The sequence below is a fragment of the Lampetra planeri genome, chromosome 72 (assembly GCF_965212315.1).
Source record: "Lampetra planeri chromosome 72, kcLamPlan1.2.h2, whole genome shotgun sequence".
Lineage (NCBI taxonomy): Eukaryota > Metazoa > Chordata > Hyperoartia > Petromyzontiformes > Petromyzontidae > Lampetra > Lampetra planeri.
This window is the reverse complement of record NC_136177.1, coordinates 1,393,863-1,417,273: the sequence shown is the minus strand read 5'-3', so window position 1 is coordinate 1,417,273 and position 23,411 is coordinate 1,393,863. Positions and strand designations below refer to the sequence as shown.

Genomic DNA, 23,411 nt, shown 5'->3' with positions numbered 1-23,411 from the left:
TGCCACGGCATCTCTAGAGGAAGGTTAGCGTCTCGATAAGCTGTGACTTCTTGTCTCGTTGTCTGCTAAAAACTCTATCAGATAAGTGGAAATCCTCCCCGTAGAGGGTATTCATTCTAGATTTGAAGTTTTCATGACTGCAAGGATCCATCCTCTTTGTTTTTTTTGGTAAAGTCACGTAGGAAAAAATAAAATAAATAAAAAATAAACACTAAATTAAATCACGGCTTTCGGGCGCAACACAAGCGTCCGTCTTCAGGTGGGGACACACACAGCGAAAGAACAATTGCTTAAGTATGCCCCCCCCTCCCCGCAGCGAAATAATCCCTCGTCACAGCCATCTCTTAGGCAAATTTTTATTTTAACAAAATATATAGTGTTTATTACAAAAAAACATTACATACTTAACGTTCAGTAAATTTAAATCATAAGAATGAAAAGCCGTGTTTGAGTTAGCACGGTGTAGGCTCTCATACAAATCCTGTTCAGTATTAGTGCCCTTTCACGCTCTCCACCCTCAGCCAATGAGCGAGCGCTATCATAGTCGAGTTGGCGCGGTGTTCGCTCTCCGCCAATGAGCGCTTTCCTCTAAAACCGGGGTGGGGTGGGGGCCGTGGAAGCCAAGTCACAGATTGGACTGCACCACTGGGCGGAAGCTGCAACTCCCATCTTGTCTCCCAGCGTTGCCAAGATCACCATATCAGGGTCGCACCATGCACTGGTGAGTAGACTTTGTTATTTCGAAATTTAGTACCATTAACAGTATTTATAAGTCATGTTTATCATCCATAATATTGTTCCAATAACCCAATTAACCCCTGTGTTGGTCATAAGTGATAAATTACGATGTCGGAAACACATCTGCATAGGGTGTATGCTATAACCCCGTATATAGCCCCCATTCACCAAGCGCTTTCCAGGCACGCATCTCCCGTGCTAAACGGGGTATGCCTGTACCCCCCAGATTAATCTACCCAGCAGATCGATCAATTATATTATAAATCGTCTACTCTAATCACGCTAGATCAGGAGATTAGAAATGGGGTAAACCAATTGTTACACCTTTCTGCCTCCACCTGTGATGGGGTTTTGGACTCTCGGACCTGAGACGGAAGTCTAGGCATTATTAAACTAGAGAGTATGATCCCATCGGTTCATTTGAGGCTGCACGGTGTAAAAAAGAATCCTCGGACGAGGTCACCCGCAATATAGTGTCCGCTTAAGGTGGTGAGGATTCCAGACCCTGTGGGTATGGGCCAGGAGGAGACACAAATGCCATATCCAAATATGAGCTAAGAGGGGTGGAATTTCAAGGCACCAAAAAAACCCATTTGGTCGATACCATGCGACTGGAGGCAGCGTGAAGTTTTGAAGATGGTGTGAAAGACCAGTTGAAGGTATAGGTATTGTAAACTTTGCAGAGGATAAAGTCAGCAATGCGTGGCTTCAGAGTGCCACTACATCGCTGCATTACAACTGCGGAGTAATATATACCCAATAAGGGAGAACCTGAAGAGAGGCAGGGAAGGAGCCCTGCGGTCCTGTAGGAAATGCTCGCCCCGACTTGAATCCCTTTCACACATACTTGGACAGTGTCCAGCGGTCCAGAAAGCCAGGAATGCACTCCGCAATAAAATGTGACACCTTGGCAGTAGAAGCGGTGGAAATGGGTTGTTCGATCTACAAGGAGCCCTATTTGAGAATTGATAAAGGTGATCTACGGGAAACTTTATCTGATTGTTGCCAGAGGTGACCACACACTCGTCATTGACGTGACCGTCCAGTTCGAGCTCTCCTGTAGCTCCTTGGCTGAAGCCGCATCTGACAAAGTTGCATATTGTTGTCCTTTTCGAGAGCAGGTCATGAAGTTTACCAAAACCAAGAGCATCAATTTTGATGTATTTCCAGTGGGGGAAAGAGGAAGGTGGCTTATTGGGAACAATGGAGTTCTCACCTCCATTGGATTCACAGGCTCACGAATAACCGCGGCAAAGTTACGCCAAGGGTGCGAGGTAGGGAGAGTTTACAGTACGGGGGCATGGAGGCGGCGTCGTTGCTTTTTGCAGATGACGTCCCTTCATTTAGATATCATTTGTGTCAGCCAGGTCGCTTCTGAAAAATGTGTAAATACCAGTGGGCTTTGCCTGGTAGGATGGGGATGGTTTTGTTGTATTTGTATGTGTTTGGATGATTTGTTTACCTGTCTTGTACTTTGTACTCATATCGTGTTTGTGTGTACTGTGTATTGTTGTTGTAACGTGATGGCCCTCGTGCCCCTACTGGACATCTGGGAAAGAGAGCTTTATAGCTCATCGGATTGCTCCTGCCGTATAAATAAATGTTCGGAATCTGAGATATGATCGGTACTATGAGCCCTGACCATCCCACAGCATGGAGCACGCACAGCCTCTGACACCAATTGTATACAACTTGCCGTGTAGATAGGTTTCTTGATCCTTACATCCAAGCGGTGTAGATTTTTCACAGCCCATCTATTAACCCAGAGCTATAAGTGACTAGTAGTGCAGATAACTGGTTAGTCATTTGCAATTCATTTCGAGCCGTTGAAGATTTCTTGGTAGCGTCTTTACCCTCCCGATATATTCCTCACTGACTAACTGCTCCCCCGCATGTCTGCAAATCTCCACTGTGCGGTCATAAAGGGCACCTCTCACAAAGGGCTTGACAAATCAAACATACTCCCGATCGCGCACGCTCCCTCTCCCACGTGCATCTTCATGTGATACTTCAGGGTTGATGATTTCCTGAAGACCCTCTCGCAAACGGGGCACTTGTACGGCTTCTCCCCCGTGTGCGTCTTCATGTGGCTCGTCAGAGATGAGCGATGCACGAAGTCCTTCTCGCACACAGAGCACTTGTGTGGCCTCTCTCCCGTGTGGCTCATCACGTGGGTCCTCAGGGCTGCATACTGCTTGAAGTCCTTGCCACACGCCAAGCACTTGTGCGGCCTCTCCCCCGTGTGGTTCATCATGTGAATCTTCAGTTCCGACGGGCGGAAAAACCCTCTCTGGCACACGGAGCAGCGGTGGCTCCACTCCCCCGTGTGGCTCTTCACGTGCCTCCTGAGCTGCGTCGACTCGTTGAACCCCTTGCCGCACATGGGGCACCGGAGCGGGCTCTCGCCTGTGTGCATCGCCATGTGGCCCCTGATGTCCGAATGGCGCCTGAAGCCCTTGCCGCACACCAGGCATCGGTGCGCCCTCTCACCGGTGTGCGAGGCCGTGTGGTTCTTAAGGTGGGACAGGCGGCCGAAGCCCTTCCCGCACAAGGTGCATACGTGGGGCCTCTCGCCCGTGTGGATCATCGCGTGGGCCTTCAGATCGAACGGGCGCTCGAAGCCCTTCCCGCACACGGTGCACACGTGGGGCCACTTGCCCGTGTGGATCATCTCGTGGTTCCTCAGCTGCATCTCCTTGGCAAACCCCTTCCCGCACACCGGGCACTTGTGCGGGCTTTCGCCCCTGTGGACCATCATGTGCTTATTGAGGTTGGACACGGTGACAAATGCCCTCTGGCACACGCAGCACTTGTGCGGCCTCTCTCCCGTGTGCCTCATCGTGTGGGACCTGAGTTCCGACGGGCGGACAAAGCTTTTGCCGCACACCGAGCAGCCGTACGATCTCTTTCTGGCGCAGGTTGTCGTTGTCCCGGTGGATTTTGTCGCATGGGAGAGCGTTTCCGGGGCACCGTCCATGACCATCCCTGTCACACAAACGTTCAGACAGTTGTTGGTTTTTTTCCAACACCAATTTGGCGTCACGCCGTGAGATGGAAGAATCCGTTTGGATGCCCCCCCCCCCCCTCGCAGAGTTAACATGAGAGAAAGGCCCACGGAAGCAGTTATCACCAAACCACCTTTTGAAGAGCCTTTTAAAATTACCTCTGATCTAGCACGTGGAAAGGAGCACTTTTCCTACCTGCCCTGCCACGTGAGTGACGGTTTTATTCCTGATGGTAAAACCAATATTTACATTACCAGAGAAGTAATGTGGCCAAATTAATTGTTGTAGACCCACATTTTAACCCAATGAATTTTTGTTGTTGATGCAGTCATTGGTGAGGGGGCTGTGAACATCAACCTACGATACTTAAACTAAATTAAACCTTTTTTTATTTTTTATTTTACCAGGTAAGGCCGCAAGAAGTGACCTGCCTTTCACAAGTGGAGGGAAAAACCGGAGGACCCGACTAAAAATCCATGCAACCACAGAGAGAGACAGGCAAACTCCAAATATACAGCAGGCGTCAGTGTCGGGATCAAATCCACAACCTCATGTATATCAGGCGAGGGAGTTAACATTTCTAAGTCACCACAGCACCCCCAAACATACACATAGAGCTCCCCTGTACACTTATCACTTAAGTCCTCCAAAGCCATCTCCATCTCTCCACCACATCGACAGGTTGGAGAGGCCTCTGTACCAGACCTCACCCCTCACAGCGACCAAAATCCATCGGAATTCCCTCCCCTCCCTCACCATCGTCGTCGTCGCCCACCTCCACTTCGATCTCCGCCACGCCTGACGATCCCAAACAGTCCCCCCGCGACTCTCCAGGTCTCACAGATGAACCGTCGCCAACCAGCGGATCTTGAGGGTCGACCTCCACAATGTGCAGGTCCCTTCGTTCGACCTCCCGTGTCTCTCGTTTGACATCCCGCGTCTCTCGTTTGACCTGAAGTTCTCGGCCATCCACCTCTCCGGTACGCACGTCCGCCCCTTCGGCCAAGAGATGAAACATTGCAGGCGAACAATGAACAGGTTATATACATATGGAATACCTTTTTTTCTGCCAGTATACAAAAAAAAGAGATGAAAATAAAAAATAAGAAAATTAAAATAACTCTTTTTGGCAATAATAAAATAAAGGATTTGTGTAAAAATGTTCAAACACCGGAGGGATACCTTTTTGCAAGGCATCAAGTCTGCATTAACCATACATACTCGTGTCGATACATGTGTAGTGTAATAGCGCCGTCTGTTGTCCAGCAATGGCAACTGCGGTGGCCGAGCAGTACACACGCCGATGAGCATATACACGGGTGTGTCGCCAGGGCGGAGGAACTGGGGCAAGGGTCAGGGAGGACCCCATCTGGAAGCCCCTGGAACCCGCTAGTGAGAAGGGAGGCGTGGCCAGGGAAGAGCCAGGCTGTGCCGGGTAGCATAAACGCAGCGGAGAGCGGGAGCTCGTGGCTGCCGGTTCTGGGAAGTGGACTCGTCTCGTCATCGCTGTCGTCTTCGCCGCCTTCATCACTGCCGTCTTCGCGAGATATTGCGCGGCTGGATAGTTGTTGGCTGTCTGGGTCGGCGCCGTCGGTGAAACACGGTGAGGATTGTGTCAAGGCTAGGCTAGACGACTTGGGAGAAGCGAGGGCGAATCTGTGAACCTGAAAGTGTTGAATAAAGGTGCCTCCTCAAGAACCTTGTCTCCAGCTCCACTGACACTACACATGCAAACATGCTCTGATAATAAACGCATTGTCTTTGAAGCTGATTGGTCTACACCAGAGACAGCGAATGCCAACAGGTGAACAGTATCAATTTAAAGCTTTCGTGACTGCAGGGATTCATCTTCTTGGTTCTTTCGGTAAAGTCACGTAGAAGGGAAGTAATAAAATAATAAAAATAAAACATAATAAAATAATTCTCACGACGTTTCGGCCACAACGTAAGCAGCTGTCCTCAGGTGAAACCAGGTCTGTCGAGGCGACAGCGTCTGAATGAAACAGCACACGTGCTTGGAGCATATATATAAGCTCGGTTGGAAGGGGGGGGGGAAGGGCGACTTGACAAAAGAATTAGCATATCAAGAGGAATTTGCATATTTATGGGAAATGCAGGTATGTGATTATTACTACTTATGTCCGTGCATTATGCAGGATTAGCAGCATCCAAGGGAGGGGATATGGGAAATGCAGGTATGTGATTAGTGCTACTTTGCCCGTGCATTATGCAGGATTAGCAGCATCACAGGGAGGGGATAGGGGTAGCATTAATAAAGGGAAGAAGTGTTAATAGTATGTAGCTGCAGTAACTAAAACCACCACGTAAACAACTAAAGTATAAACTACATAGTATCATCATTATACTAAATATACTCTACAATAAGCTGAGTTACTAACAGTAAGTAATACATTACAATTCTACGTCGTAAAAATTATATAATATGCTTCCATCTAAACTTTGTTCTCTTACATCACACGAGTCTACACCGTACTATATACTGCCATAGACAAACCCAACATTAAATTATATACTGTATTGCTATAAACCACCCTTATACCATATACATTTTAATATAACACTATGTATTATTCTACCCACCCTAATGTGTATCACACTGCTATATGTTTACTATACAATTACGATACTATATATTACTTTGTACATTGTATTAAGCATATGAATGTTATACTATTTGTTATTATACACTGTACCATTGACCGTCGTGTCAATGGGCGAGTCGTGGGGGGAAACTTGCAGCGGAGCAAAGAATCCATTCCCTGCGGAGAATACAATGCCAGTGAGTGGAACGCAGTCTGAAAGTCACCGTGAACGTGAACACAATCAGTTAAGATCCGAAATGGTTTATTACGTCCTTCCAATGATTGCTAAGCCAGAATCCATCTTCTCGGTTGAAATTGTCTCTGTGTTTGTATATGTGGATCGCCTCATGAACGAATCTCTCATGATAGCCAGATGGCTTGCAGATAACCTCTGTCTTGGAGAAGTCAATGTCATGTGAGCCCAATGAGTTGTAACAGTGGTCTGCCACGGCTGAGGTGTTTGTCCTACCGTGTTTCAGGTCTGCTTTATGTTCACGGATGCGGTCCGAGACATGTCGCTTGGTTTCTCCAATGTAACTGCTACCACAGAGGCAACTTAGTTTGTAGACGCCAGGGTACTGTATGTCTGGAACCACATCTTTTACAGACGGGACCAGATCACGGATTTTATGTACTGTGTTGAATCGGACCTGGATCTTGTGTTTAATCAGGATTTTGGAGATCTTTTTTGTGACCCCAGCAATGTAGGGTAAGGTGATGGTCTTGAAAGGCTCCTCAACAGGATCCTTCTTGATGGTTGGAGTGATGGCTTTGCGGATTGTGTACTCGGAGTAACCATTAGCCTTAAGAGCTTGGCGTACGTGTTTGAGTTCACTGGCAATGTGTTCCTGGTCGGTATAGAGTCTTGATGAGGGAATTCTTCTGGGATGGATGGTTGTGGGAATCCGGTTTTAGGTAAGCATCCGTATGGGTGGCTTTCCTGTAGACAGCATATTATATTTTTTACGACATAGAATTGTAATGTATTACTTACTGTTAGTAACTCAGCTTATTGTAGAGTATATTTAGTATAATGATGCTACTATGTAGTTTATACTTTAGTTGTTTACGTGGTGGTTTTAGTTACTGCAGCTACATACTATTAACACTTCTTCCCTTTATTAATGCTACCCCTATCCCCTCCCTGTGATGCTGCTAATCCTGCATAATGCACGGGCAAAGTAGCACTAATCACATACCTGCATTTCCCATATCCCCTCCCTTGAATGCTGCTAATCCTACATAATGCACGGACATAAGGAGTACTAATCACATACCTGCATTTCCCATATCCCCTCCCTTGGATGCTGCTAATCCTGCATAATGCACGGGCATAAGTAGTACTAATCACATACCTGCATTTCCCATATCCCCTCCCTTGGATGCTGCTAATCCTGCATAATGCACGGACATAAGTAGTACTAATCACATACCTGCATTTCCCATAAATATGCTAAATTCCTCTTGATATGCAAATTCTTTTGTCAAGGCGCCCTTTCCCCCCCCCCCCCCTTCCAACCGAGCTTATATATATGCTCCAAGCACGTGTGCTGTTTCATTCAGACGCTGTCGCCTCGACAGACCTGGTATCACCTGAGGACGGCTGCTTGCGTTGTGGCCGAAACGTCGTGAGAATTATTTTATTATGTTTTATTTTTATTATTTTATTACTTCCCTTCTACGTGACTTTACCGAAAGAACCAATAAGAGGTGAACAGTACAAAGACAAAGCAAGTAGGAGAACACATATTGCTCAGCTGGAACAGTTTTATCTATAGGATACCTTTTTTGCCAGTATCCAAAAATCCTAAATTAAAACCTATTCTTATTTTTCATCACAATCAATAGATTCACGAGCACGGACACTCGTTGCACGTAACGTTGTGGGTTTACTTTCCAACACACGACAACCGGTTAGTGCTGTACTAGTGTAATAAAGGACTCTTAGGCGATGTAGCTCTCCGTCTGTCCTTTATTGGGTTCTTGTCTCGCACCCCGCGATGTCCCCGGTCAGACCCGCACCTCTTCCGTCGCGTGCCCCCGCACGCCGTTCGAATCCTCCGCTCTCTCTGCAGCCACACCGCTGCCCGTGTGCCCCGCACACTCTGCAGCCACCCCGCTGCTCCGTGTGACTCCGCACACTCTGCAGCCACTCCGCTGCTCCGTGTGCTCCCGCACACTCTGCAGCCACTCCGCTGCTCCACGTACACCGCTGGCCGACGGTGCCGTGACTCCGACCACGTGGCAATTGGTGCCACTCCTCCGCCAGCACCCCGCGTGGCTTCTCCTATCTTCACTCTCTCTCGACTCCCGATCCCCTTCCGGTTCTCACCCTATATCCTCCTCCTCACGTGACCCTGACTCCTCCTCCTTTTCACGTGACCCTGACTCCGCCCCCACTCACCCCGACGACCAGGCTCCACCTCCCCTATACTCCGGCCCGCGTGAGTGGTGCGGAGGCAGCGCCCACCCTGTCCTTACTCGCATTACATGACCCCCCCCCTCTGATGAAAAACCCAGCCGTCCCCGGCTGCAACAGAACAAAATAATGCGAGCAACAATACAACAATCAGGCATCACAAGACAAACGGAGATTATAACAACAACAATTAACGAAAGGAAATGGACTTGGAACGTGTGCGGGTCGCCGGCCCGTCCCGAACGGGGGGCGGCCCCCGCACAGATCGCGACCGTGACAGGGTTTTAGGAGCGGCGGGATCGGAACCGCCCGCCACTGTTGGAGGCCTGTCAATTCCAGAGTCCCGTTCCCCAGAGAGACCCGTCGCCGGGGTCCCCTGCAAATGCGTCCGTGGCGGGGTTGGAGGGGCAGCGGGGTCAAGTGTCCCCGTCGCCGTGGTAGGCCCACCCGGAGCAGGAATCACTGTATCCGTCTGGGTCACGGCCGGTCCGTCTGTAGAAGGCACGACAGGCGCGCTTGCAGTTTGAACAGGCAAAGTCAGTGGCGCGTCGGATGCAACAGACACCGGCAAGGCAACATTAGGAGATGACGCATCCGTCTGCGGGGCCACGTAGGGTTTCAATCGAGACGTATGGACATACCAGCGCCGCGATCCGAAACAAACACGTGCGGACTGCGGACTAGTAACCTCAATAAGCACAACCAGCCCCTGCCATGGTTTGTGCAACTTAGGGGAGGTCCCCACCCGCACCTGCGGGCAGTGCAGCCAGGCCATGTCCCCCACTCGCCAGCGGGATTCCCCATCCGAGCGCCGAGCGCAACGTTCGTTCCGGGCCTGGGTCTTGGCCGTAGCCAATCGGGCCCCCTCCCGTGCCTCTGCCACGCGACAAACAGCGTCCTGAATGTACTCCGGGAGAGGCTTAACAGGACCCTTCGCCCCCGTACCCAGCTGCACGTCCACCGGCGGCACATTCTCGCGGCCGTACATTAAAAAAAAAGGTGAGTACCCCGTCGACGCATGAGGCGTCATCCGGTATGCGGAGAGCACCCCAGGGATATGCAAATCCCAATCAGCCTGCTTTTCGCTAACCGTGTGACAGAGCATGGCCGACAGGGTCCGATTAAGCCGTTACACCATCCCATCCGTTTGCGGGTGGTAGGGAGACGTCTGAACCTTCTTGGTCCCCAGTGCAGCACACACCTCGGCCAATAATTTTGAAGAAAAATGTCGCCCTTAGTCCGTGAGCAACCTTTCCGGCGCCCCTTTGTCCATTACATATCCGAATGCGGAGAGCACCCCAGGGATATGCAAATCCCAATCAGCCTGCTTTTCGCTAACCGTGTGACAGAGCATGGCCGACAGGGTCCGATTAAGCCGTTACACCATCCCATCCGTTTGCGGGTGGTAGGGAGACGTCCGAACCTTCTTGGTCCCCAGTGCAGCACACACCTCGGCCAATAATTTTGAAGAAAAATGTCGCCCTTAGTCCGTGAGCAACCTTTCCGGCGCCCCTTTGTCCATTACATATCCGAAAAGGAACACGTCCGTGATAGACGCCGCCGACTGGTCGGGTAAGGGCCAAGCCATCGCCCAGCGGGAAAGATATTCCACCCCGACCAGCAAAAATGTATTCCCCCGAGCGGACGGCGGGAAGGGCCCCAAAATATCCAACGCCACCAACTCGTTAATCCGAGACACCTGTATGGACTGCACTGGCGGAACATATGGGTGTTTAGGCGGCTTCCGCCGGGCACAGTCGGGACACGCCCGAATGTGCCCGACGACATCAGTCGTCCTGCCGTGCCAGAAGTAGTCCCGCTGCAACGTCAACAAGGTTTTCTGCACCCCGAGATGTAACAACGTCTCGGAGTGCAGAGTCCGAACCAACTCGTACCGTAACGACGACGGCACCACCAGACGCCAGCGATCGTGCAACCCTTCCCTCCACATCAGCAACCTATCCCGGAGAGCGGCTCCCGGCGTTCCACCGGACAGCGGTCCCCCCGTCCCCTTCGCAGCCCGACCCCGCAAGGCCCCCAGCGACTCATCGAGCAATTGCTCGCGAACCCAAACCGAACGCGGCAGGTTCAAAACCCCATCAGCCGGTTCCGGGCATACGGGAGCATCGGGCTCCTCGTCAGTGGACACAACAGGCCGAGGGGGTTGCGGAACCCGCGTACACCTATTCGTGCCCGACGCGCAAGCGCAAGGGGACCGCTGCGGCAATCTGGAGAGTGCGTCCGTGTTCGCGTGACGCGACCCCTTCCGATACTGAATTTCGAACGAAAATTCCTGCAGGGTTTCCAACCATCGTGCCAACTGGCCAGACGGTTGGTCAACTCTCAGGGCATATTGCAAAGCCGCATGGTCCGTGCGCACAATAAACGTACGGCCGTACAAATACGGCCGATATTGGCGAAGAAAATGTACAATAGCCAAAAGTTTGCGGCGAGTAACGCAGTAACGGGTCTCCGCCGGAGACAACACGCGGCTACCGTAAGCTACCACACGTTCGACGCCGTCCCTAGACTGGGACAGAACAGCCCCAATCCCGGTGTCACTAGCGTCAGTATCCAGAATAAAAGGTCGAGTGAAATCTGGATAGTCTAACGTCGGTGCCGACGCCAAACGATCGCGCAGGCCTTGAAACGCCGCCTCTTCCGTCGGTCCCCAGCTGAATCTCCGGCCTTTAGCCGTAAGGAGGTGCAACGGCCTAGCGATCATGGCAAAGTTTGGAACAAACCTGCGGTAATATGAAGCAAACCCAACGAACCGACGCATGTACCCCACTGAGGCCGGAGTCGGCCAGTTACGGACGCACGCCGTCTTCTCCGGGTCCGTGGCGACCCCTTCCGAACTGACAATGTGGCCCAAATAGCGCACGGATCGTTGCAACGGGTGACACTTTTTGGGCTTAAATTTCAAATTGGCGGAACGCATTCTAGCAAACACCGCGTCCAACCTCCGCAGATGTTCCTCAAACGTGCGGCTGAAGACGATAACATCGTCTAAGTATATCAAGCACGTCTCCCACTGCAGACCCGTTAACACGAGCTCCATCAACCGCTGGAATGTCGCGGGGGCGGCGTTCAAGCCCATGGGAAGACAAATAAACTGAAACAATCCCTGCGGCGTCCGGAAAGCCGTCTTTTCCCTCGAGGACTCGTCCAGGGGAAGTTGCCAGAATCCCAATGAGAGATCAAGAGTAGAAAAAAAATTCGCCCCAGACAAGGCATCGAGAGAATCATCCATACGCGGCAGGGGGTACACGCGTCCGCAACCGACACCTTTGCGAAAATCAACACAAAACCGCAACTTCCCATCCTTTTTTTTCACAAGGACCACCGGCGCGCCCCACGGACTGTTGGACGGGGAAATGATGTCAGCGGCCAGCATCTCCTCGACTGCGCCGCGAATGTGATCCCGCTCCGGCGGACTCAACCGATGCGGGTTCATCCGAATCGGAGCGGCATCCCCTGTATCAATGTGGTGGGAAAGCAAGGAGGTGCGACCCAAATCGAAATCGTCCGCGCTAAAGACGTCGGAATACCTCCCCAACAGCACGCGAAGCGCGGACCGCTGGTCCCCAGTCAAAGACGCATTTTCCCGGCACAACTCGTCAATCCATCGATCGTCCTGTGACGTGGAGGCCGATACCCCCCCCTACAAGGCCCCGGCGGCCCTGATCGTCATGGCTCGTGAAAGCAGTCGTAGCGTGAGCCAAAACCGTTCCGGCCGGTAAAACAACATTATCCGCGCTCCCATTCAACACTTGTAAAAACTTGTAAAAACGGAGGTTGACCGGGCCGGACAATCGTCTGTGCCCCGACCAGCGTCAAGCCACCCGTTATAGCAGTGGACGGTGATAACAAAACACCCGCTGCACCCTCGATTCCAGGCACCGGTTTCCAATACCGCAGCGGAATAAGCATCTGCGAGCCAGGCGGAATATCCACCGATACCTCGGACAGCGCCTGTACCTGACGGTCAGGATCTGACTGGCCCCAGGGTGACGGCAAGAATGAAATTTGCCGACCCCCCGGCAATTCGATACAATTGTGATCCACCCTTATTTGAATGGGCATCTTGGCCAGGAAATCGGTCCCCAACAAACAGGGCACTGCGAGGGACCTGGAAATCAACACGGTCCCTGAAGCCGAAACACCCCCAACCGATATACTGGCGTCCACCTGACCCACAATGCCCATACTACCCCCGTTCGCCGCTATGCAAGAGTCGTAAACCGGCCGCACCCGCCCCGGCGGAATGGACAAGAGATGGAATATAACGTCGGAAATAATAGTCGCGGACGCACCCGAGTCCACCAAAATGCGTACGTCGAGCCCTTGGATCGAACCCGGCACGGTTGACAACCCAGTTGCGGCCGCAACCACCCGTAGTGCCAATTTCCGCCACTTGCGTCAGAGAGCGACGCGGATTACTGAACGCCCCCCCGTTAGTAATGGCACCCGGCCCGTATGGCGATGGTGATGCATGAGATGACAGGCCTTGCCGGGTGTCTGATGCGTACCGACTTGCCTGTTGTGGGTGGTCCTGCCGCGTCGCGTCCGTGACCGAGGCCTCCTGCTGGGGCGGCTGCCGAATGCGAGCCCAACATTCTCTGGCGAAGCGGCCCTTACGGCCGCAGCGGAAACACGCCAAGTCGGCTCGCCGTGCAGCACTCCCTCTATCTTGGCGCTCCCGCGCCGGCGGCCCGGAGCGCAACCCCGCTCCTCCTCGAGCAGGCCACTGGGTCGATGCCGCCGTCAACTCCTCAGGACCCCTCTCGTCCCGAACATAGACGGCCTTCGACGGTGGGGCTCCCCGTCCAAGCCGCCACCTATTTCCACCGGCGAAGGTTGAATTGGGCATCCAGGCACTTAGCCGCTATCCGGGACGTCAACTTATCGTGGCCGCACACCGGCATGGGGATGCCCAGATCCCTGGATAACTCCAACATTTTACCCAATATCAGGGGCTCCAGCAAGTTGGGCTCCGTCTCCGGATACGCGGCCATAGCTAGCTCCATCACAGCGCCCCAGAATGCCACCGGCGATTCTTCAGGTGCCCGTTGCCGCTGCACGAACCTGCGATGTGCATCGTCCGGGGGCTCATACGCCTCCGCCATTTCTTCAAACACCCCCTTTAGCGTCGTCTTCTTTGCGGCCTTGATGGAGCGGAAGAACCTGACGGACTCGTCGTCAGGAAGCGTTGGCAAGACCTCCAAGGCTTCCGCATCCGTCCATTTTGCGGATCGTACCGCCGCTTGAAAACGGCAGGCGAATGCGCTCCAATCTCCGCCAATGGAGAACTCTTTCACAGTCGTTAGACGATGGCTGCGGGTCCCCACGCCGCCGTCATCCGCCGATGGTGATCCATGCGGCAGCGACAAGATGGCGTCACTCTGCAACGTGTTAAAAATGGCGGCTCCCCGTCGTTCGTCCCCGACCACACCCAAGATGGCAGCTTCCCGCATTGGAGGCAGCAAGATGGCGGCTTCCCGCCGTTCCTCCCCGACCACGCCCAAGATGGCGGCTTCGTGCCGCGTATTGGAGAGGGCTGGAAGCGTCGGCAAGGCCCCACTCGGATGCTCCCCGCTTGGCCTCCCCGGACTCGTCGTCGGCGTCACCAGGGTGCACAACTGCGTTAAAACAGCCCTCAGTGACTCAAGTTGGGCCGCCACGTGTCGCCATCCCTCCTCGGCGCCCACCAACGCAGACGGTCCTGCTGAGCCGGTAACATCTTGCACTCCCGACATGTCGCCCGTCCCTGCGTCGCCTCCGCCTTCCATCGTCGGTAGCGCCACCACCGGAGAAAGATCGTCGTCGTCTTCAGAAGATGGTGCAGAAGATGTTGCAGGTATGTTCTTTTTCCTGAGCTGTTTCGACATGCCATCTCACTTCTGACTCTTAGGCGATGTAGGTCTCCGTCTGTCCTTTATTGGGTTCTTGTCTCGCACCCCGCGATGTCCCCGGTCGGACCCGCACCTCTTCCGTCGCGTGCCGCCGCACGCCGTTCAAGGCCTCCGCTCTCTCTGCTTCCACACCGCTGCCCGTGTGCCCCGCACACTCTGCAGCCACCCCGCTGCTCCGTGTGACTCCGCACACTCTGCAGCCACTCCGCTGCTCCGTGTGCCCTGCACACTCTGCAGCCACTCTGCTGCTCCACGTACACCGCTGGCCGACGGTGCCGTGACTCCGACCACGTGGCAATTTGTGCCACTCCTCCGCCAGCACCCCGCGTGGCTTCTCCTATCTTCACTCTCTCTCGACTCCCGATCCCCTTCCGGTTCTCACCCTATATCCTCCTCCTCACGTGACCCTAACTCCTCCTCCTACTCACGTGACCCTGACTCCGCCCCCACTCACCCCGACGACCAGGCTCCACCTCCCCTATACTCCGGCCCGCGTGAGTGGTGCGGAGGCAGCGCCCACCCTGTCCTTGCTCGCATTACACTAGTAACAAATTGGCCTCGTTTTGTTTCTGTGACAAACCCTTTACTGATTGGCTGTGTCGGGTGATGGTGAGTTTAACGACACGTTTATATTTACGTGATCTAACCCAACAACGAAAAAATAAACCCCTGTCATGGATGCCACTGTGATGTGAGCCTTGACCAGAAGGCCGTCACCCCTCCGGTTGACGTATCCTCCTCAAAATCCACCTACTGCTGCTCTTCTTCTTAAATGTCATCTAATTCTCTCAACCCGTGAAGAGATGGAAGAACAACAACAGCGCACAAAGCGTACGCAAGAGATGCATACTCGGAAGTTTTACTGAGAGACAACCGAGTCTCACGTCACCGTGATTATACCCTTTCCCGTTCAAATGACGTACGTGTACGTACGTGTACTTCATCAGTTTTTCTTCCGATTCCCTTCCGATGACTTATGTACGTATACGTCCATGTACATCGTGACGTACATCATCGGTTTTTCTTCCAAACGCGGATGACGTGTGTACACGTATGTCATGATGTACACGTATGTCATGACATACACGGAATCATACACGGAATCGGAAGAAAAACTGATGTATGTGTACGTACGTGTGTGTACGCACGTGTATATACGTGTACATCACTACGTACGAGTACGTCATGAAAACAGAGCCGGAAGAAAATCGAAAAGTGAAATAACTTTTATCGGTACCGAGGCTCCCGCCGACAAGGCCACACGGGAGGGTTGTGATGTGGCACAGCTCTTGGCGCCATCTGCCGTAGAGTGGCGGCGGTCGTGCTGCTACGGTGATCTGCGGTGAGTAAACAACTTCTTTAAAATTGCGGCACTCCTAGTACTATGCCTCTCTCTAAATGTAGACGTGTGTGTTTGTTGAACTTCTTTCGCACCACCGTACACGTAGTCAACCGTGCTATTCAAAGGTGCGGGGGACAACAAAACTAAATGCACAAACCACAAGCAGTTCTAAAGAAGTTAGTTTTCAATGTTAGCATAGTGGTGTAGTGTATATTAGTGTAGTGTATACTAGTGGAGTGTATGGTGTAGTATATAGAAGTGTAGTATTTAGGAGTGGTGTGTAGTAGTGTATCGGGTAGTAGTGTCGTATATAGTAGTCTATAGTAGTGGTGTGTAGAAGTGTAGTGTGTAGTAGGGTCAAGGATGGTGTGTAGTAGTGTAGTATGTAGTAGTGTCGTGTGTAGTATTGTAGTGTCTAAATCTTGACTTAAAGCTTTTGTGACTGCAGGAATTCATACTCTTTAGCAAAACTGCTGTATTTTTTCACCTGATGATGATTGCTTGTATTGCGATCGAAACGTCGTGATATTTTTTATTTTTTATAATTTTTCTATCTATGTGGCTTTACCGAAAGACCCAAATAGTGTAGTGTGTAGTAGTGTAGTGTATAGTAGTATAGTCTGCAGTAGTGTAGTGTGTAGTGTATAGGGAAGTAGTGTAGTATATAGTAGTGTATAGTATTGTAGTGTGTAGTCGTGTATACGGTGGTGAACGGGAACAACCCACCCACTCCACCGCACTAACCCACCCACCCAACCCACTCACCTTGCGACTTGCAGCCGCCTCAGAAACGGGGAAAAAGACGGGGCGGGGGAAGGGGGTGTTAAGACAAACATTTAATTAGATCTGTCAACAAGTGGGCTCACAGGGCACATGGGCGGTCTCTGCTGGGGTGGGGGAGACAAATTCTCACCGTGGTCGTCGTCGTCGCCGCCGCTCTCCTCCCCCTGCGTCTCCACTTTCACTGCCAGCCAGATCCTACTGCCAGCCTCTCCGTCGTCGTCATCGTCTTCTTCTCGTTTAATGAATGACTCCATGGGCGGAAAAGGGGGCTCCACCACCACCACCTCCTCTACCACCTCGTCGTCGTCCGTCCCAAGGAAGACACCGCAGTATGGGGGATTCCTGCTGCTGCTCCTGCTGCTCACCGATATGGCAGAGCGAGGGAATAAATAGCGAATCTTGACTTATAGCTTTCGTGACTGCAGAAATGTATATTCTTTGGGTCTTTCGGTAAAGTGACGTAGATAGGTTCAAAGAAAATAACAAAAAACTATGACTTTTCGATCGCAACACAAGCGGTCGTCATCAGGAAAAGGGGGTTATAGCCTCTAAAGGCAAACTGTTTATAAAGGTTTGAAATGGGCGTAGCCCAAATGTCAGCAGCATGGGTGGGGAAGCTAATGTTAATGTAAGTGATGGTACTCGTAGAGGGCAACGACGGCCCTGGTGGTGGGTTTCCACCAATTAAAGGGCTGCCAAGTAATCATTGCACCTCGCTTTACACACTCACACTGTTGACGGTGGAGGTTGCTGCTAGAGGTGATGGCACTCAGAAGGCCACGACGGCACTAGCAGTGGGCTTCCACCAATAAAGGGCTACTGCTAGTGGTGATCGTAGCAGTGGGCAGTGATGGTCCCGGTGGGGGGCTTCCACCAATTAAAGGGCTGCCAGATCTAGAATGGAAACATTATAGCCAGTTATGACTTCAACTGGTTGATAACGTCCTTCCAGTAATTACTGAGTTTGTACCCATCTTCTCGGTTGAAATTGTGTCTATGTCTGTATATATGGATGGCTTCATGAACGAATCTTTGTTGATAGCCAGTGGGTTTGCAAAGTACCTTCGTCTTAGAGAAATACATTTTGTGCGAGCCCACCGCATTAAAACAATGATCAGCCACGGCCGAGGTATTGGTCCTACCGTGTTTCAGATCTGCCTTATGTTCACGAACATGGTCCGAGACATGTCACTTAGTTTCCCCAATGTTAACTACTGCCGCAGACACAGCTCCGTTTGTAGACGCCGGGGTATTGCATGTCAGGGATCACATTCTTCACTGATGGGATCAGATCACTAATTTTATGTACCGTGCTAAATGAACCTGGATCTTGTGTTTGCTCATGATTTCGGAAATATTTTTGGTGACCCCTGCGATGCATGGCAAGGTGATGGTTTTGATTGGGTCCTCAGATGGTTCTTTCCCAACGGCTGGGGCAATAGCTTTACGAATGGTGTAGCCAGATCCACACATTAAAAAGTTAGATGTTGACAAGATTGTTATCAATCAGAGCAACAGTCTAATTTCCGAGAGCCTAAAATCAGTTCTAGCTCAAGGGTTGAACTTCACAGTCACCCCTAAACACATCCCAGTGGATGATATAATTGCCCAGGTCGATGTAGCCCTTTAAGGGTTTTGGACACATTACTGCAGCCATGATGAGATGGGAAATTGCTGCAAGCCTCAAAAATGCTAAGACGCCTATCAGCAACATCAGTAAGGATGTGCGCTGTGAGCTTTCTCAATTAAAAAAGAGAGATGACATCGTCATCCTCTCAGCTGACAAAGGTAATGCCACAGTCATCATGGACAAAAGCACATACAATAACAAAATTCAGGACCTACTTAATGATGGTAGCTATACAAAAATTCAAAGAATCCACCAACAGCCTCATTACAAAAACCAACAATATCATCACTGATTCCACATGTATAATCGAACCAACTAAGCGGTTTTCCTTAAAACCCTCTGCTGCTTGACCACCCAAATTGTATGGCTTACCAGAAATCCATGTCCTATCGTCTCCACCATTGACTCACCCACCTACAAACTGGTCGAACATGGACTGAACCCTGATGTCCCTGCGCTGGTTAGGCACTGCCTCATGAACACGTACTTCACCTGGAATGACACCTTCTACAAACAAAATTAGGGCACCCCTATGGGTTCCCCATTGTCACCAGTGATAGTCAATGTTTTCATGGAGAAATTTGAAACAGACGCCATCCAGACATCCACTCTGCGTCCTTCCCTGTGGAAGAGATACGTGGATGATACTTTCGTCATTTGGCCACATGGCCTCCCAGCATTGAACCAATTTCTAGACCACATCAACTCCATACACCCATCCATCAAATTCACCATGGAAGTGGAGAAGGCTCGCAAGCTACCAATCCTGAATGTTCTGTTTGAGAGGAGGCCCAATGGCTCTTTGGGACATTCTGTCTACAGGAAGGCCACCCACACAGATTCCTACCTGAAGCCCGATTCCCACCACCATCCGGCACAAAATAATTCCCTCATCAAAACACTATACCATAGGGCCCACTGCATCTCTGACCAACACCACCTGGTCAGTGAATTGGAACATGTACATCTGGCTCTCAGGATGAACGGATACTTGGACCGTGCTATCCACCAGGCTGTTTCTCCCACCGTGGAGAAACAACCCCCTGAGACTCCGATCAAAATCATTACATTGCCATACATAGCAGGCATCACCAAAAATATTTCCCAAATTCTAGACAAACACAAGATCCAGGTCCGATTCAGTACCGTACACAAGATCCGTGATCTGATCCCATCCGTAAAGGATGTCATTCCTGACTTACAGTACCCTGGTGTCTACAAACTGAGTTGCACCTGTGGTGATTGTTATATCGGGGAAACGAAACGACATGTATCTGACCGCATTCGCGAGCACAAGTCGGATTTAAAACACGGAAGGACAAATTATTCGGCCGTAGCTGACCATTGTTACAACACGGCGGGTTCTCATGACATTGTGTTCTCCGATACAAAGGTACTCTGCAAGCCTCCTGGATACTACCAAAGATTTGTCCATGAAGGCATCCAGATATATAAACGTAGACATAACTTCAACCGAGAGGATGGATTCAAATTGAGCAACCATTGGAAGAATGTAATTAACCAAGTAAAACTTTAGCTGATTCATAGTTTTACAGTCATATCCATATTTCCATTCATTTACTCCCAGATTTATACACAGAAATGTGACGTAGTGTTTTAATAGTGCCGCAATACTCCCCCCCTCCCCCCAATAGCATTATGCCCAGGAGCCCAGGAACCTCTATAGTATACGTATAGTGTAGTGGATAGTGTTGTGTATAGTATAGTGTATTCTGTGATGTATAGTAGTATATTGTGTAGTTTATACCAGTGTATATTGTAGTGTATAGTAGTGTATTGTGTATTAGTGTATTGTGTAGTGTATTCTATAGTATATAGTGTAGTGTATTGTGGAGTGTATACCAGTGCATAGTGTAGTGTATTATAGTATAGTGGATAGGAGTCTATAGTAGTGTTGCGGGTATAGTTGTGTAATATATAGTGTTCAGTATTGTGCAGCAAAGTTTATAATAGTGTATTGCGTAATTTATAGCAGTGTATAGTGTAGGGTATAATAGTAGAGCGTAGAATCGTGTAGTGTATAGTAGTGTATAGCAGCGTATGGTGGACTGTTTAATAGTGTCGTGTACAGTAGTCTATAGTATCGTAGTATAGAGTGTAGTGTAGAGTATAGTAGTGTATTGTGGATAATAGTGTAATGTATAGCAGTCTATAGTAGTGCAGTGTATTGTAGAGTGTAGAGTATAGTAGTGTAGTGTATTGGTGATTTAATTTAGCTGTTTTCATTTCCTAATAGCTTTCGTATTAACTCACCCTCCCCCCCCTCTCCTGCATAATGAATAGATGTTATCAATCGGCTTAACTCAGCATAGCACTTGCCCCCCCCCACCCCTCACAGCAACCCCAACCCCCACTCCCCCTACCTTGGCTCCCCCCCCCCCTTCTTACCCTATATAGTCGTGTTTCTCTATTAGCTCTCTTCACTTATTACAGTGATTTTGGCTGTAACAGTTCCACCTGAAGACGGAAGCTTGTGTTGCCTCCGAAACATCGTTATTTAATTTAGTTGTTTTTTCATTGATTTATTTTTACCAACGTGACTTTACCGAAAAAACCAAAGAGTAGGATGTTAACCAGTTTAAGTCATAAAAACGTAATCAACCAGGTAGGGTGTTGACTGTTATGTTAACCGACTCTGTGTTGTATTGCATTATATTTCTAAGTTTACTAGGTTTGTTTTTTCTCATTCATTTTTACCCGATGATTGCTTGTGTTGCAATCGAAACGTCGTATTCTATTATTTAATTTATTTTCTTTCTACGTGACTTTACCGAAAGAACCAAAAAGTAACTGGCTATGTTTCCATATTAGACCTGGCAGCCCTTTAATTGGGACCATCACTGCCCACTACTACAATCACCACTAATCGTAGTCCTCTATTGGTGGAAGCCCACTACCAGTGCCGTCCGTTGCCCTCTATGAGTACCAACACATTTACATTAGCTGCCCCACCCATGCTGATGATACTTGGGCTACGCCCATTTTTAAACCTTTATAAACAGGTTGCCTTTAGAGGCTAATCCTCTTTTTCCTGATGACCGCTTGTCTTGCGATCGAAACGTCGTAGTTTTTTGTTATTTTATTTGATCCTATCTACGTCACTTTACCGAAAGACCCAAAAAATAATAAACTGCAAATCACATTTGCATTCCACAACATAGGTGTTTTTTGGGATCGATTTAAAACTATTTTTTTTGTATTTTACCAGTCAAGGCCCCACGGAACTACGTAGCTTTTTTGTCAGAAGCGACCTCGGCCATCGCAAATGACAGCTCAACAAAGTGGCTCATGACGTCGAAATTAATAGCAGCAAAGTTAATTCTACACCCATACTCCTATAGAATCATCGTAACCCATACTCGTATAATAGAACCATTGAGACCATACTCACGTAGAACCATCAAGACCCATACTCATGTAGAACCAGAGACCCACAGAGATTCATACTCACCGAGACCCAAACAAATTTATATTTTATTTTACCAGGTGCCAACGAAGCTCTTTGTCAGAAGCGACAGAGCAATCACAAATGATAACCCAACCAAGTGGACTGATATCATCATCGAGTGGAAATTTACAGCAAGAGCCAACAACTCTAAACACGTGGTGATGTTGATTCTAAATGTGGAGGGGAAAAACCGGAGGACCCGGAAAAAAAACATCCACGTGGCCACGGGAAGAGAGACGCAGACTCCAATATACAGCAGCAGGCATCAGGGTCGGGATCTAACCCACGACCTCCTGTATACCAGGCGAGGTAGTTAACATTGCCTAGCCATCGTGGGGTCCCCAAATAGCACACATCTCTCAGTGCAGAATTATTATAAACACTCTACTATTTTCATTTCAAGATCATCTTGCTTTTAGTCAATCTATAAAACTAAACTTGATTTCATCAGGTAAGGCCCACGGAGCTGTGTAGTTCTTTTTTCAGAAGCGACCTGGCCACAAATGACAGCTCAACTTAGTGGCTCACACGCAAACTCCAAATACACAGCAGCAGGCATCTGGAACACGATCTAACCCACGACCTCCTGTACACCAGGCGAGGTAGTGAACAGCTGCACTGGCACCCCTCGAGTGACGATGCTGAGCTGTTACAATGTTTGTGTCTGCAGCTCGATTTGTGTTGTAGCAGGCAAGGGCCCAACTTGGTAGGAGCTGCTGTAGTCGGCGATGGCCCCAGGGTCGCCTCTCACAACAGAGAGGAGGCTGCACAACAGCTAAGTAGGGGGCCTTGCACCCGGTAACACAACAACACACAATAGTTTAGTTTAAGGAGCAGGAAGAGCAATGGAAGGAGCAGCAGATGGGGGGGGGGGCAGGCGAAGGAGCGCCAGGAGGAGCAGCAGCAGCAGAGCGAGAGGCTCCGGCCTCGTGAGCTCCACAGGGAGAGGCCCGACCTGGCGCAGCAGGACGAGCAGCAGCAGCAGGAGGCGGCAGCAGCAGCGGAGTCGATGAGGAAGCAAACGACGGGTGGGGACCCCGGAACCAGCATAGCGGAGTGGAGGGGTAGGGGCCCCGGAACCAGCATAGCGGAGCGGAGGGGGTGGGGCCCCGGAACCAGCATAGCGGAGTGGAGGGGTGAGGGCCCCGGAACCAGCATAGCGGAGTGCAAGGTGGGGTCCCCGGAACCAGCGGAGTGGAAGGTGGGGTCCCCGGAACCAGCGGAGTGGAGGGGTTGGGGCCCCGGAACCAGCATAGCGGAGGGGTTGGGTCCCCGGAACCAGCATAGCGGAGCGGAGGGGGTGGGGCCCCGGAACCAGCATTGCACCCGTGGTATTGGTGGGTGGGGGTGCCGAAGCGAGGCGCGGGAGGCGAGATAGAGGATGAGAAGCGTCACTTACATGATAAGGCATTGACGATGGCTAGCGAGCTGTTAACTACCTCGCCTGGTATACAGGAGGTCGTGGGTTCGATGCCCACGACCGGGTCCTCTGGTTTTTATTACACGC

The 23,411-nt window shown here is 50.5% G+C and overlaps 1 protein-coding gene across 1 annotated transcript; it reads right to left on the bottom strand.

Annotated features, from left to right (window-relative positions):
* Positions 1 to 342: 342 nt before the first annotated feature.
* On the bottom strand, positions 343 to 23,173 carry LOC144737652 (uncharacterized). The gene is made up of 4 exons (XM_078620436.1): positions 22,860 to 23,173; positions 16,936 to 17,162; positions 4,500 to 4,739; positions 343 to 3,723 (listed from the first exon to the last, which is right to left on the bottom strand). The coding sequence occupies exons 1-4, from the start codon at positions 23,156 to 23,158 to the stop codon at positions 2,672 to 2,674; spliced, it is 1,818 nt and encodes a 605-aa protein (XP_078476562.1). The 5' UTR covers positions 23,159 to 23,173; the 3' UTR covers positions 343 to 2,671.
* Between the last annotated feature and the right edge of the window lie 238 nt (positions 23,174 to 23,411).

Bases quoted from the DNA above. Each gene is read 5' to 3' on its own strand.
- LOC144737652 (XM_078620436.1), bottom strand. From the start codon at position 23,158: ATGCTGGTTCCGGGGCCCCAACCCCTCCACTCCGCTGGTTCCGGGGAC. The intron at 4,740-16,935 runs GTGAGAATTTGT...TCTTGGCCGAAG, and splicing joins CGGCGACGACGACGACCACG to GGGCGGACGTGCGTACCGGA. The intron at 3,724-4,499 runs GTGAGGGAGGGG...TTTGTGTGACAG, and splicing joins GGTGGGCGACGACGACGATG to GGATGGTCATGGACGGTGCC.